Here is a 15,104-nt window from a genome sequence, read left to right on the forward strand (position 1 = left end):
AGGCCTGGGGTGGTCTTCCCTGACTTCCCAGTCTGCTCCTCTGCACTATTGATAGTTTCAGCTAAATGGTATAGAATAGATTTATGTGAAGAGAGTTTAGTTCATAACTGGCAAAGCATTCTTAATGCTTGCTGTATGTAAGGGAATTCTATTATTAACAATTCTGCTGACAGCGTGAGAACAGGTAGTCTGTGGGTGCAGTGCAACGTACAGAAAATGGCTGCAGACTTCTGAAGTGCTGTATCCTTGTCCCTAATTGCAGTTATCCCCTCTGTTACCTTGTTTTTATAGCAGTGAATTGGAAGAAACCTACAAAATGCAATTATTTCCCCCTCCACCCACCCACCCCACCCCCACCCCCCAAAAAAAGAAGGGGGGGAAAAAAAAAAAAGAAGAGTTAACAGCTGTTAAGGGAAAAAATGAAGATTAGGGATCACAGCAGAGCTGAACCGATTTCTGCATTGTATTTTGGCATGGTTTTGATACGTACTTTGCAAGAAGAGGGTAGAGTTAATGAATCCTTCCCATTGTGAAACGGGAAAGTTTGTGAAGCGATTTGATCGCAGTTTGTCTCGGCTTCAACCTTTCTTTCAGCATTTCAAGCTAGTTTATTGGTAATACCCTGTGGTGGTGGGTTGCTTTTTTTAAAATCTGAACTGTAGTTTTGTGTGGAGCTATTTTTTGCCCTGCAATAGTAGGCAGAAAGCTTAGAGGACTGCGTCCTCTTACATTCCCGTGTCTGCCCCTGCAGTCTCCCAGTGCAACACCGGCATCAACGGGGAGCTGAAAATGGAGCAGATGTGTGACAGGCAAATGGTCCTCCCTGTACTCACGTTCCACTGGTTTTAACTGGGAAGGTCAGGGTGCCTGATCCTGGTAGGTAACAACTGTGGCAACCTCCGTAGCAACTAGGAAACACTGGCAGCAAATGGCTTCCTGCGTCAGGCAGGCAGAAAGGCGAGGGTTCTGCATCGGGACTAAATCCAAATCGACCAGATGTAGCGTTATCAATAGCTGGTAAGTTTGAAAGGCTGCTGTGTCAAGTTACCCGGAAAAAAATCTGCTGGGATGTTGCACAATTGCCTTTGTCATCGCCCTGTTTTATACAGAAACAGGGGACCTGGCTTGCAGCAGTAACAGCACTGTATGGGTTTAAAATGTGCTTTAAAGTAGAATTCATAGTTGCATTTCTTTGCAAAGTATTACTGATTCCATGTTGTTTTGGTTTATAATAGGGGAGTTTGTGTAGCTGTGAAACAAGGGTCTGTATTGTGTTGGTTTGCTGACTTAGACGTGTCCTGCAGCAGTTAAGTCACTCTTCTTGCCAGGTTTGGTGTGCTGGTTTTCTGAAATTGTGTATCTGCGAGTCCCTGTAACAAGGTCTCCCAGATCATATCTCTTGGGTAAGAGACATAACATTCAAACACAGGTGCTTGAATTGTATTTTGTGAAGTGAATTAGGCACTTAAAATGTATGTATTGTTGAATTTCCATGCAAGTTTTACCCATAGCATGCTGAACATTTCAAAGCAATATTTAAAAAAGAAAAAGAAATGGAAGTTTGTCTACTACATCTTGTCAGATCACCAGAGATAGCATTGCATCATCAGTCTTACCATGACAGCCTCTGAATAGGTAGTGCTTGTCAAATCTGAGCATCTCATTCTTTCTTATGGCAAGCCATAATCCTGCCATTATAGAATATGACAGGACAGCTGAAAGATTAAAATATTTCCTATTACTTCATCATTATAAGTAAGACTAGTAACAGGTAACTGTAACATCATGTTCAAAAACTGTCACGTTGACTCAGCCCGTCAGCTCCAGCTGTGGTTTCTGTCTCAGCTTGTAGAATGGGGAAGGTTTGGCAGGAACTGTGCAAGAGGGCTTGAAAGGAGAGAGCAGGTCTAAGAAAAGCGCTGGATATCACACAGGGCGACAAAAGTTGGAGGGAGGTGAAAGGTGTTGCTTTCCTGGGGATTCTCACAGCGTTTCTAGCTTTCTTGGGTGTTTCTGTCCCTCTGCCAGGTCAGGATTCGAGTGACTGAAGGTCATTGAAGTCAGTGATATGGGTTCATTTGACAAATGCCAGCCTGGATATTTTGAATTAATTCTTTTTAAGTAAAAATAAACAATTAAAGTTCCTTAGTTCTTGTGGTACACTGGAAAGCATTCACTTGTGTTGGAAAATGCCAGTAAATCATCTCTTTTCTGCCAACAGTGACTGAGTCCTGCAGGTAGCTGTGGTTGCAGGAATGGCTGGTTGGGAAGGGTTCCTGCCGAGGGGTCACCGATATTGCAGTGCCGTGCCAGCTCCAGACAAGTTCTCGTGCTCCAGCCTCGTACTGACTGCCAACCCCTGCTGCAGGAGCTCCTTTGTGGTGCATCCCGCCTGGATTGCTGAGCCCCTCAGCCCCCAGAGGTAAAATCAAGTTCTTGTTTGAATCTGTGACTTGTTCTTTTTGATGATATCTATGGGATAAAAGAGGCTGGTGTGTCAGATTAATAAATGAACAGCTTGAACATCATTTGAGCTTTCCCCTCCCCTGCACTGGCAGCTTTTTAGATGATACTAACTAAAGTGATTTGCTATCCTGGAGATTATGAAAAGCAAAGCTCCTGTCCAAGAAACATTCCTTTAATATTATTTGCATAAATAAAAGCATCTTGCGTTAGCAGTTGTCTTCTGTGAAATGTTTCTAATGCTTCGTGACAGGGGATTATTTTTCCTGTTTTGAACTCGAACCTGTCATCAACCAGAAGCTTCGTTGTTTACTTCTCTACTTTTCTGTTGTTCCCTGAATCCCCCAATGTAAACCATCAGCTACAGCGCTCTTCTGCACACCTGCGCTGTGCTCTGTGCTGGCGATGGATCCTATGGCTTGCCAGGTAAACAGCAAAGGGGCTGGTTTTTCTGCCCAGGTGAACAGTGCAGATAATGCTGGCCCAGGATTCCAGCATGCTGCTGGCTCACTCCCTCTAAACCCCAAACAAAAGAAATCTAGGTAAAAACAGGCATTGATTTTTAAATTTATTTTTAACACCACCACCGCCACCCCCAAGAGCAAGGAATTGTCCCAGCACAAGCAAATTTTCCGTTTCTTCCCACATGCTTTGGTCTGTGGGAGTGCTACAAAATGAGGTAGAGTGATCCATTTCTTAAATCTTACAAGATTTTTTTTTTCCCCCCCTGACCTACAGAAGCTGTTTCTCCCAGTGCTGACCCATTTTCTTTTCAAGGTGCCGGTGGACTAGCCACTGCCTTCCCTCCCTTGGCCCAGCGTGGAAGAGGCTGAGTGCATCATGGAGACCTGTGGGCTTAGACAGCAACACCCCTGTGCTGGCGAGAGGGGAACAAGATGGATTTTACTACCACGGTACAGTAAAAGAGGAGCTAGAGGTGAGTGACAGTTGCTGTGCAGCGGTCGTGGGTATGTGCAGGAGGGTGTCTGCCCCCCCCCCAGCAGCCCACACGCACCACCTGAGCTTAGTTAGCCGTTCTCATTTTGGCTGGTGCATGAGTTAGAGAAGAGATTGCCCGGACAGCTCATGGTTATGTCGATTCATAAAGCTGCCGCGTGTGGCACAGCCCCAGGCACCAGCAACGGGATGATCAGATCCTTGCTCTGCCCAGCCTCCTTCACTGAGCCCCTTTCTAGGAGTGAGTACGTGTGTTCCGGGGATCCTCACCTCATGCGGAGGACGGATGCTCCCCACGCTCCCAGTCCCTGGTGGGAGCCGTGGTGCTGTGCACCCCACGAGAGCAGCCCCTCTGCTTCTGCTGGTGCTGGGTGCTGAGCTGGGCTCGGGCGGCGCGAATGCTGCTGTGGGCAGCGTGCCAGCTGCTGTTGTGTGTGGACACATCACCTTCAGCGGCACGGGAGAATGTTATGTACACACTGCCAGCTTGAGTCGGCTACGGACCGACAGCTCGGCGTCTTTTCAGAAATGTTAGTGAAAGCTTTAATTTAGTAGTTTGTTAGCACTTCAAACCTCACAGAAAGAAGGGCCTGTTCTTTCTCAAGCACAGGGAAGTACCTCGCTTCATTGTTGATGGAGAGCCTCTTGACAGGCCTTAATTTAAAAGAAAATAAAAATTCCCAACAGCCCCTCCGAGAAGCAGCGTGAATGTTGTCTGCAGGGAGGAAGGACTTGGGCACGACTGAACCGCAGGTCTGAGCGGCTGCGGTGTCCCTGGTTCCCTGGTGCATGCAGCGTGGTTTGGGAAAGCCAGTTGTGCTCCATCTATAGCTTTTTCTCTTGGGGGAAGAAAATCCAGGTCCTGATGGCAGTGAAATCTGTACGTATGCTTCACTCAGTCTGCTTTCTGGTGAGCCTCACGGATGTTTTTCTGGCTGTCTCAATGCCAGACTGACCCCACACACTGCTTGGTAACTGTTCAGGCTTGTTTCGACCCAGCCACGTAGCCCCAGGGTGGCCTCCTGGTGAAGGTTACGTGACCTGACACATCATGGACAGCTTTTCAGAGGAGCCGTTTTGTTTCTGGTAACAGAGTGAAAGAGGCATGTTCCTGGTAGAGTTTGCCAAACCGCTTGTGTCACGTGGAAGGCATCCAGTGTGTGTGCAAAAAACAGCTAAGGATGACATCCTGGAATATGTGAACGGGATGAAGCACTCCTTACTCCCTGGAGACAAAGTGCTGGCACCCTGGGAGCCAAACATGGCCAGGTACGGCCCAGGAACCGTCCTCACAGGCATTGAGACACGGGACCCCTTACGAGGTAAGAAAGATGCTGCTGCCCTCTTCTACGTTGCTTTTCTCTGGAATGTGGGTGAGACTGTTGGGATAAGCTATGGCCGCAGTGTTACTGCCAGAGAAACACCCCTGCCCAGGGTACAGCGTAGTGCTCCTTAAAGCTTGCAGGAGCTGGTGGGACATGCTGGTGGATATCTGTGTGTAACCTCCCCTGTCTGACCCTAAGGAACTTGTGTCCTATAAAAATGTCATTGTCCATGTCCATCCTGTTTCCCACCTGCTTGGACAAGGCTGTGTCTGCTGTGTGAAGGACAGTGGCCTTTTCCTGAGGGATACAAGTGAGACAGCTCTCAGGAAGCCCCATCCATGCTCGAATGCTCACAGTTGCACCGAATGGTACATCGGGGGGTGACTGTATCACCCAGACAGGTGTAGGAGATTTCAACAGCTCATTCATTTTTCCCATGTCTGACGGCGAGGCTCCGCTGACTTGCCAAAATACTATTTTCAGATCATTGCTGCTAACTTTGGCAGTAACACTGTAAGTTGCTCAGTCAATCTTTTTTTGTTCATCTGATGACAGACTGGGAGGAAAGGTGCTGCCGGGCCCGTTGTCCTGCTGCCGCTGCCCTAGCTGCCCGCTCCTCCCTCCCTGCCGTTATATTGGGGGGTTACGGAGAGGGGTGAGGGCTGAGCCTGCCACTTCACAGGCACAGAAAGTGCATAAAGCTGCGAAGCCTGGTCCGTGTGCGCGCTGCCCGGCAGGCCAGCCGCTTACGGCTGTGTGTACCTTTTCCCTCGACAGCCTCCGAAGATGAAGAAATTATGGTCCAGTTCTGGAATGAGAAGAAAGTGAAACTCCCGCGAGGTGTGGCTCTGTGGATCCCTCCTGGCCTGTGGGAGAGGATTGTAGAGATGATCCATATGCCCCTCACCAGCAGGATGAAGCCCAGAGAAAGCCCAGACACTAACAGCTGTGTTTACTCCTGCAGTCCTAAACCAGCCCTGATTCCAGTTAGTGCTATACACAGCCCTGCTGGGCACTGCTTGCTCTGCTCACCCTGCTGGCCACGCTTCCACTGTCGCTGTGATGGTGGATGCTGTTCATCAGCATACGTCAGGTGTATCTGCTGCTGCCATCCCCGCATTGATGCCTGGTGGCCTCTTCCATCCAGGTCTCTGGTCTTTCAGAGCAAAGCTGAAGAGGCAGGGTCCAGCAGTGGTTCCTCTCCATGCCTTCTAGAACTGAAAGGCCCAAAGCAAGAAGCAGCAGCAGCTGTGACAGCATCTTCCTCCTCTTCTGATCCGGTGGAGGCCCCGGAGCCATTCCCCACCAAGAGTACCGTGGTGGATAATGCTGTTGACACTGGCTCCAGCTGTCTTGAGAAGCCTAAGCTAAAGGATTCTGCAAGACCTGAGTGGAAATGCTGGAAAAGAAGCCAACACAAGTCCCGTCCCAGTAATTCAGGTACCTTTTAACACCCCCACAGGGAAGCAGCAGCCAGAGGGGAAAAAACCAAATGTGTTCTGGGCCCCCCTTCATCTGGGCAGTCACTTCACCTGTAGTTTATTGGCATAAATACTATAAATTTGCCTATCAGCCTCTGATACAATACTTCCCTCCCCCTGATGTTTCTGCTGCCTCATCTTGCACGCTAGCTCTTTTGGCAGCTCATCCAATGGAAAACTGCCAGAACAATGAATTTCATTTGGAAGCATAGATACCCCTCTCTGAGTTTGTTCCCCATCATCTTTCCATGGTTTTTATGATGCTAACATCTTAATTAACATTCATAGCTAGTTCATGCAGAATATAACCTGAAAGGCTCAAAGTGTATTTTCCTTTCTTCTGAAATGAATGTTTCTCCATTTCAGTTCTGGTTTCACTCTTCGATACTATTTTACCCATCCCCAGGACTGGGCAGACTCAGCAGCACACATACAAAGGGCAAGCTGGAATCCAAAGCCATCTCTGCTGGGGATGTGTCCCGTGTTGCCTCGACTAATCAGAATGAAATGTTTGAAACCATCCAGCAGTCTCCCAGAGGGCAACTCACAATGAAAGAAATCTTAAGAGACCGAGATTTCAAGCTGTCATTGGGGGTAAGGTAATCTGTATTAATACTGTATTTACGTAAGCTTACAGTTTTGTTTGAATGGAAGAAATATTCTTGTTAATGGTCTGGAAGTTGGCTAAAAAAATACACGGTTTCTAACTTAAGTTCTTGCTAAGGCCGTCCACCAGTTTTGTGATGGGCAGGAAAATTCTCCGTTAATTAAAACAAAACAAAAATCCCCCAAACCCTAAGGAACTGCTGAAGCTACGTGGTAAAATGGAAAAGGTTATGCCAGTAACCGTGTGAGCATTCAATAATGCAGGTTTCAATTCAAAAACCTGCTGAATGCCCATTGACATCAACCCATTGAAGCCCTATGGAAGTAGGGACCTACATGGGTGGCCCTGGAAATGGACAGATGTGACTGTCAGCTGCATTAACAGACAATAAAAGATTCGGTCTGGAAAGGTGCTGGGCTCTGCCAGTCTGACAGTCATGACCTAAACGACAGAAGCAGATTTGTTAGTAAACGGTCGTTACTGAATATCTTCTCTTAGTCCTTCACAAGACGCAAGCAGTTTCAGCAGCAGATCCCTACCCTGAAGCCTGTGTCACAGCCGGGAACAAGGACAACACCCTGAATGTCAGGCCTGGTTTCTGTTGGCCATGGTCCCCTCCTGCTTTACAAAAACTTGGCCGGGGGTGTGTGCGGGAATCGGAACATGAATGCCAACAAAGCAAGCACAGGAAAGTGGAAGAAAAAAGCTTGCAGGAGGAAGGGGAAGGAGAATGGCAGAATGAACATAAACACTGCTCTACACTAGAGCATCAGGGGGACAATTAATAAATTGTATATCAGAAATCAAACATTAGCTCCTCTGTACCTTTCTGCTCTTGCTGCTGTGAGCTGACTGCAGAGTAAGACTTTGAACATGCTAAACTTGTGTGGTTTTCTTTAAGCAAAGATTAATCTGTTCATTATGTGTCTGAGCAAACAGAGAATATACTGGAATATACCTTGCATTCTCACTATATCCATTAATTTTAAGCAAATGCCTACCAGCTTATTAACTGTATCGTTCCTATCATAATCACAATCACACATCTTTAATAGTTTTCCTAGGAATTTTTAGGCCAGCATGGAGCCCCAGGCAGATATGCTCTATGTTAGCAAGTGTCACAGCTGTGCACTGAAGTGACATGCTTTGCCTTTTGGTAAAACTGAAAAGCAACCACAGTGGTTTCATTGCAGCCCCAATCTGGGCAGCATGAATCACAGCAGTGGACGCAATGTGGTAATACCGAGTATAATGACATACTTTTATTCTGTAAAATAGCCCTTGTTTTTTTGTAAATGCAGAAGATACGTTGCTACTCCTTGAGACAGCTGAAGCAGTTTTATCACACAATACAGACTGCATCATAAGTAACTTGCAACAAACAAGTGAAGTTAGAGAGCAGGCTTCCCAGAGGCGCTTTCTGTGGGGCTCACGTCCTCCCACTGTCATCAGCAAAAATCCTCCGAACTTCTAAAGGAGCAAAGTGTTTGATCAAAGCCTAACAGCTTCTGAAAACCCTTTGGTCTTGTACGCTTCCGTGTTTCAGCAGTAAACTTTGTACTAGCACAGAAATGATACCATTATTAAAGCTATGTGAGGTAGAGGTACCTATCTTACCGACAGGAAAGCAGCAGTTACAAAGACACTGATGCTTTTTTAAGACTAGACTTCCAAGGGATTTGTTTTCTGTCCTCAAGGAAAGTTTTGCAGCATCAGAAAAACAAAGATACAGAACAGCAAGAAAGAAAACAGAGACAGATGATAAACGTAAAGTGACTTGCATAGCAGATGACAAACTTGATGATACAGACCATGTCAGAAGAGGACAGACAGAAAAAAAGAGTGAAGAGCTCACTTGTAACAAAGCAAAAGAGACATGATCAACCAGAATTCAAGAACTGTACAACTGATGAAGTTCAGGAGCTGAAACTTAAGGTAAACTGCTTATACTATTCCAGTGTTAGATTTATTAAGCAAACCAAGTTCCGATTTAGATACTATCTCTGTAGAATATCTTTATGGATAACTATATGATTTTAATAACTGAGAAACTCTTTATTTCCACCCACACTGAATTTCAGCATCCCCATTCTTTACTCCGAGTTGTTATATTAAATTCCTAATTATTTGGACTTGACTTTACAATTCTGGAACAATCAGGTAAACTAGTATGAGCACTAAAAGCCTGAACGGAAGCACAGCAAGGGTCCAATAAACCTCCAGTTTATCTACAGTTCTCTCCCGTCAGCCAGAGAAATTCAGCGTAGCGATTTCTTTTTGTAGAAAGCCAGAAGGTATGTAGACACAATATAAGCTGACAGCTGAAAATATTTTTTTTCAGGATTAAAGCAGAAGATAAAGTAGCCAAAGGGTAAAGGACCTGCTACTGTAGATATAAACAACAAAACGCTTAGAGATCCAGCATTCAAGTCACTGAATTATATAGTCCCATGAAAAATAACCAAAACCTTAATGCCATCAGCTACAAAAAAATTAGATATATATATATAGGTCACATCACTAATTCTAACTGTAGAATCTGATCCTGTGAGAGTTAAGCATCCAGCCAGTCTCGTTAGTGGGACTACTCATGTTTAAAGCTTAAGAATTTGGCTGTAAGCTGCCACATGCAGTTGCTCTGAAAAGCAGTACTTTTTCCCTGCAGGAAACAGGAGACAATTCAGGGTACCCTACTGCCTACTGGAAACGGCAGCTAACTGGTGGTTTAGCCTAGGTAAGAGCCTGCAAAGAGACAGGACCTGAAGTGTCAATAGCTTCTGTGCCTGTACTGAACATCTGGCACAGACTCAAGCACCTTTGCAGTTGTGGTCCTAGACAGCCAAATTTCATTTGGATTTTATTTATCAGAATAATAAAAGGCATTGATAGGAAAGATGCATTGAATCAGCTGCTCTACAATCAGTGTCAGCTCACAGAAGCTAACGTTACATCCGTATTCATACCGCATGGATCATGCTCTCCTCTGGTCAAGAAATGTGACATGGACATTTTGTCTGAGGATAATATAAAAAAGCTGTCATCACAAAGACTGAATTATGTATTTTATTCCACTGATTGTACCTTTAGTTGTTTAAAGCATAAGAACCTGGAATTACACAGTCACATAACTGGATTTAAGGCACACAATGTACAAATATTTATAAAAATCAGTGTACAAAGTGGGCTGCATACAGTTGCATTAAGTAGAAAACAAATATACAGGCCATAAAAATGGAGTCCCAAAGAGGAGGATACGATTAAAGTGCTACCAATAAAAAGATATACATAGTTCATTACATGCATTAAAACAGCCTTGTGTTTTATTCCTGTGATTGAAACAGCAAACATCATAGAACAAAAGTTAAATCAATGCTTTGTCCTGCATTGACATCCACCACGTGGGTTTGCTGCGCCATGTCCTCTGAGGTCGCTGTGACAGAATAGGTGCCAGGAGAAACTTCAATGTAGATGTCTTCAGAAGCTTGTCTGCTCTTTGGTGGTGGTAATGAGGGGAAATAAATTTTATTACTGTTTAGTTACATTAAATTTCCCACAAAAAAAAATGAATTTGGGTAGGAAAATTACATTTCAGGCTGCTATATAAACATACTAAGATTTTTCAAAATATACAAGCAGCATAGACAAAACTGTAAAATGTTTCTGTCAATACAAAAATTAGCAAGTGCCATAAAGTATTTTGTCTAGCATGTCAATCAATGTAATTAATCAGCATGCTGTAATCTTTGCCTCACGAAACTGAAATTTACCAACCTAAATGGTTTTGAAGGTACACCTGGAAAGCAACCGTAGGACAAGGCTGCTCCCACCAATTTGTACTGCGGTACAGATTCCACGTTTCTCATCTTTTGTGGCTTAGAAGTTCCTGAAATTGATTTGGTGAGGTGTTAAGCTTTGAAAAACAAAGTTTTCTTCTGCTTGAGGAACAGGAGTCTTCAGACAGACTGTATGAGGGCCAAGCATAACTGGCTAAGCAACTGCTGTGTGCCTTGCTGCATGCCTTTCCTCAGCACAGGGAGTGTGGCAGGAGCGCAAACGAGGCGAGACTGGAGAACTGGTGGATTACTCTTGCTGGTGCAATTCATAAGAGCCTGAAGATTAATCACAGTGCCTGACATTCTCTACCAGTTCAAAATGTAGAGTAGACTCTTCACTGGTTATGTGTCAGAATGCCACAATCTGGTTTATAGTTAACTGTGCAAGTCTCTGTATGCCCGTTCTGCTGCCCAGCTTATACATACATTAGGATTGTGAATGCACCACTGGGTAATCTTCTGTGCCATCACAAGGTCTCCACACCTGATCACAGATTTTAACTGGCTTGATGCAAAATGATAAAGAAATGCTATACCTCAATTTAAAAACAAAGTATTCTATAAACTTACATGTCGCTGGCAAGTTCGAGCTTGACTGGGTGCTACAGAGGCTTCAGGACCCTGGAAAGAAAAAGATCGTTTTCTAATGATACAACACAAAAGGCACACTCAGCCCCTGAGAGGGGATGCTTTACATCCATGAAACCTTCCCCTCCGTGAAAGGACTGAAATGGCACTGGTAGTGCCACCAGAAGTCACTCTGCCTCCCTGCACCTCTCCCCCCCGAACAGAAGGCTCAAATCAGTCCACGTGTTCATGTGCCCATGATGTCAAACCACGTACATAAGTGTAAGCAAGTGTCACAAACACTAGATGGATAACAATTGTCCCATGGCAAGGGATGGAATAACCTATAATCAAAACCACCTACTCACCTCTTCTTCGGAGGACTCCAGCTCTCTCTCCCCTGCTTGCCTGCCATGGTATCTGCAGATGTGTTTGATTTCATGCTCTTTGCATCTACAGGCTGCCATGAAGCTATAGTATTTCTGGACAACAACAGAAAGAGCATTTTATGTGAAGAAGCATCAAAGCCATGCTTACAACTACCGCAGATTTACAATTAAAAGTGGTACTGTGCAGCTACTGACCTTCTGTATTAACTGGCTGTTTTGTTCTCATTTGAGGATGAAAACAACGCGTGAATGTCCACATGACACCTGCCTTCAGGTACAAAACTGTCAGCCCTGATTTTAGATGCCTGTCTCCTGACACAATACATAGGGACTCTCTGACACCTCAGAAGTGAATTCATGAAAATATCAGAAGGAATACTCTGGAAAAATCCACCTGATCAGGGTCTTCAAGAAAAGCTCTGGTGGAAGAAGGCATAATTTACAGGTCCTTACTAGGACATATATGCAAGCTAGGTGCTTTTCAACCAGTGAAGACTGGTTTTGCAGGGCACGTGCTGGAGCAGTGCTCTAAAAGCAGAACACGTTAATACTGAAAAATGAGCTGCTAAAGAAGCTAAAGCGTCTTCAAGGCTGGTACTGCTAGCACAGTGGTTTTGAGGATTGTATTTAAGTCCACAGCAGCCCTTTCCTGGATCCACAGTAAAGGTACTTGGATCTTCCCCACTGCAAATGAAAATACTTGAGTGCAGCTCTGCTGCCATCTGTTGTCACCAGAGAACTCCTCCCAGGGTTATCGTTTCCATCACAGGGACCAAAAAGTTCCAAAATACGTTTTATTTCACTTCTAGTTTTCTCATCTCTTCACTGTCAAGACTAAACTTAAAAAAAACTAAGACCAATAGCAATTCTTATTTCCAAATCTACTACTGTGCTTTATTCCTTGAGGTTATGCACACATCAACAGTTTGGTTGGTTGGTTGGTTTACTGTGGAGCTATGTCCCAAGATACATCAAATACTCTCACCTACTGCATAACAGAGCGTCTCTGTATCACAGCAGGTGAGCTAGATTCCTTTACGTGATGTCTCAAGGAAATTAAAACTTTTGATAAGAAATGTGCATGAACTTTGGTCCCTTAGTACTCTAAGCAACTCATATCACCATTTTAATTGTTTGCATTCAAGTGCCTCAATGTTTATTTGGATTTTTATGTGCATTTAGTAAACTTTATCCAAGAACTTGTGGGTCTGAGCATTTAGTAAACTTTATCCAAGAACTTGTGGGTCTGAGAATTTCCCCCTCCCCCCTCTTTTTATGAGTCGTCTTCTCTACAGAAGATGACTGAAACAATACTGTTGGGGCTGATGCATAAACATGGAAGTCATCCACTGCTTGTTCCAACTCTTAACACTCCTAACAGGGCACAGGATGAATCTCAATAAACTATTACATTTTTGTTTTACGTAAGGTGAAACTGTATTCTGCTTGAGTCTTTTTAGGATTAACTGATCACTGTGTATGTAGTGCTTTGAAATGATAAAGGGATTTCTTAGGAGCTAATCATCTGGTTTGTGTTGAACAACTATTTAATCTAACTGAAGACTTAGCCTCTGTTATTAACTCTGCAGACAATGAGCTCTGTGCTGCATTACGGTCACAGATCCCTAAGGGCATAGATTATGTACACTGTGATGGAGTTTTCAGAGACTTTAATGCAGTAGTCTGGCTGCAGGGCTGCATTCACAAGGACGAGCTGGCAGAGAAGGGCTCATGGTCCATCTACCCAGAAGAGTGATGACACTTAGCAGCCAGAGGCAACGCAAAAACAGTGGGGCTGTGCATCTGTATACCATACCTCTTGGTTTGTACTTACCACAAATAAAGATACAGCGCTGCTCAGACCTGAGCCCACACTCCTTATCCAGTAGCAACATCCCCAATCTAGCTTGCTTAAATGATGCTGAGGAGGTCAGCTAAACTCAAGAGTGAACATGTGGCACAAAGCAGTCTCTTTGCTCGAGATTCAAACTCCCCCATACTTCTACCGCCCAGAACACACCGAGTCTATCAGCCAGCACACGTGCTTGGTGTCGGCATGATGGAAACAAAGGGCCACGCTGTCCTAAAGCCGCTCGCTCCATGGCAGAGGTGGAAACAGTTGTTAGCTTGCAGCACTGGAAACAACTCTGTCCACAGTGACTGGTGACAAGCCTGCAGTGGCTGGCACAACGTAATTTGTGATGTCATGACATTTCTGTATCTCTAACCATACTGCCTTTCCACCAAGAGGTGGAGAAAGCCTCTGCTCAAGTCTGTACCAGTCTATTGATGTTATCTATGGAAAATACTGACAGAGGCGTGTACTGGCTGAGGTGGTACCAGGATAATGCTGGTGAATCCCACCAGGCAACCTACCACACGACGGCAAATGCCCCAGATCTCTTAACCGAGGCCGGCACAGCAGGCTCACTGGCTCAGCTCTCGCCAAGCAAGGCGCAAACCCGCAGCCTGACTGCGGTTTGGCAGGGGCAGTGCCCGCATCCCCGCTGCGGGGCACAGCCTCACCTCGCACTCCCTCGTGGCTTGATTCATCAGGTTCACGATGGAAGCGAACGCCGCGCTGAGCCGCTCCGAATCTTCCTCCTGCAACGCAAGGCACCGTCCGTAACGCACCGCCCTGCTCGGGGCAGCGCGCCCCGGGCGGCCGGCACCAGGGGCTGCCCCCGAGCCCGCCGCGCTGCGGGGCTCAGCGCCCCCGCGCCGGCCGCCGGGACCCGGGCGGCTGCGGGACGGCGCGCGGCCCCGGCAGGGGGCGGGCATCGCGGGTGACCCCGCTCGCACCGTCCCGAGCGCCGGGCACGGCCCAGGCCGGCCCGCAGGCGCACTAGGCCGCTGCGGGACACGGGCCGTCCCGCAGCCGCCCGGGCCCGCTCGGTGCGGCAGCGCCGCTTCACTGCCGCGTCCCGGCCGCCGCCCGCGGCACGGACCGGGGCCGGGCCCGGGAGCCGTCCCGCCGGCACCGACCGGGCCCGAGGCCGGGATCCATCCCGCCGGCACCGCCGCACTGACCGGGCCCGAGGCCGGGATCCATCCCGCCGGCCCCTCCGCACTGACCGGGCCCGAGGCCGGGAGCCGTCCCGCCGGCCGCCGCCGCCTCCGCCGCGCCCGCTCCAGCACGTCGCGCGCCAGCCCGGCCGTCCGCCCCGCGCGCGCCCCCTCCATCGCGCCGCCGCCGCGCGCCGCCCCGATGCGCACGCGCCGCCGCCCCGGTCCCGCCCACACCCCGGCCCCGCTGCCGTTAGGGGGCGCCACCGCTCCGCCGGTGCCGCACCGCCCCGGTGCGCCCCGCTTCGCCCCGCCCCTCGGGGCGTGAGTACCGCCCCCGTCCCGCCCCACAGCAGAGCCCGGTGCCGCGCTGAGGCGGGGGCTGCGCGCCCCTCACGCTGCTAGCCCCTGGGGCGGGCCCGGCCCTGAGGTAAAGCCGCCGCCCCGGGCGGGGGAGGGTCCGCACAGGCTCTCGC

At 47.4% G+C, this 15,104-nt stretch overlaps 2 protein-coding genes across 3 annotated transcripts; one reads left to right on the forward strand and one right to left on the reverse strand.

Moving 5' to 3' along the window:
• The first annotated feature begins 391 nt into the window (after positions 1 to 391).
• Positions 392 to 11,961, forward strand: C10H11orf16 (chromosome 10 C11orf16 homolog). Of its 2 annotated transcripts, none has more exons than XM_055722651.1 (7): positions 392 to 2,422; positions 3,241 to 3,400; positions 4,514 to 4,742; positions 5,523 to 6,185; positions 6,633 to 6,820; positions 8,531 to 8,768; positions 11,854 to 11,961. In XM_055722651.1, the coding sequence occupies exons 1-6, from the start codon at positions 2,256 to 2,258 to the stop codon at positions 8,711 to 8,713; spliced, it is 1,590 nt and encodes a 529-aa protein (XP_055578626.1). In that variant the 5' UTR covers positions 392 to 2,255; the 3' UTR covers positions 8,714 to 8,768; positions 11,854 to 11,961. The 2 variants fall into 2 exon arrangements, with proteins under 2 accessions (XP_055578626.1, XP_055578625.1); XM_055722650.1 differs by lacking the exon at positions 11,854 to 11,961 and adding an exon at positions 9,175 to 9,735.
• AKIP1 (A-kinase interacting protein 1) lies at positions 9,883 to 14,838 on the reverse strand. The gene is made up of 5 exons (XM_055722652.1): positions 14,698 to 14,838; positions 14,149 to 14,226; positions 11,602 to 11,715; positions 11,237 to 11,287; positions 9,883 to 10,324 (listed from the first exon to the last, which is right to left on the reverse strand). The coding sequence occupies exons 1-5, from the start codon at positions 14,803 to 14,805 to the stop codon at positions 10,181 to 10,183; spliced, it is 495 nt and encodes a 164-aa protein (XP_055578627.1). The 5' UTR covers positions 14,806 to 14,838; the 3' UTR covers positions 9,883 to 10,180.
• Between the last annotated feature and the right edge of the window lie 266 nt (positions 14,839 to 15,104).

Source organism: Falco cherrug, chromosome 10 (assembly GCF_023634085.1).
Source record: "Falco cherrug isolate bFalChe1 chromosome 10, bFalChe1.pri, whole genome shotgun sequence".
In the NCBI taxonomy this organism is placed as follows: domain Eukaryota; kingdom Metazoa; phylum Chordata; class Aves; order Falconiformes; family Falconidae; genus Falco; species Falco cherrug.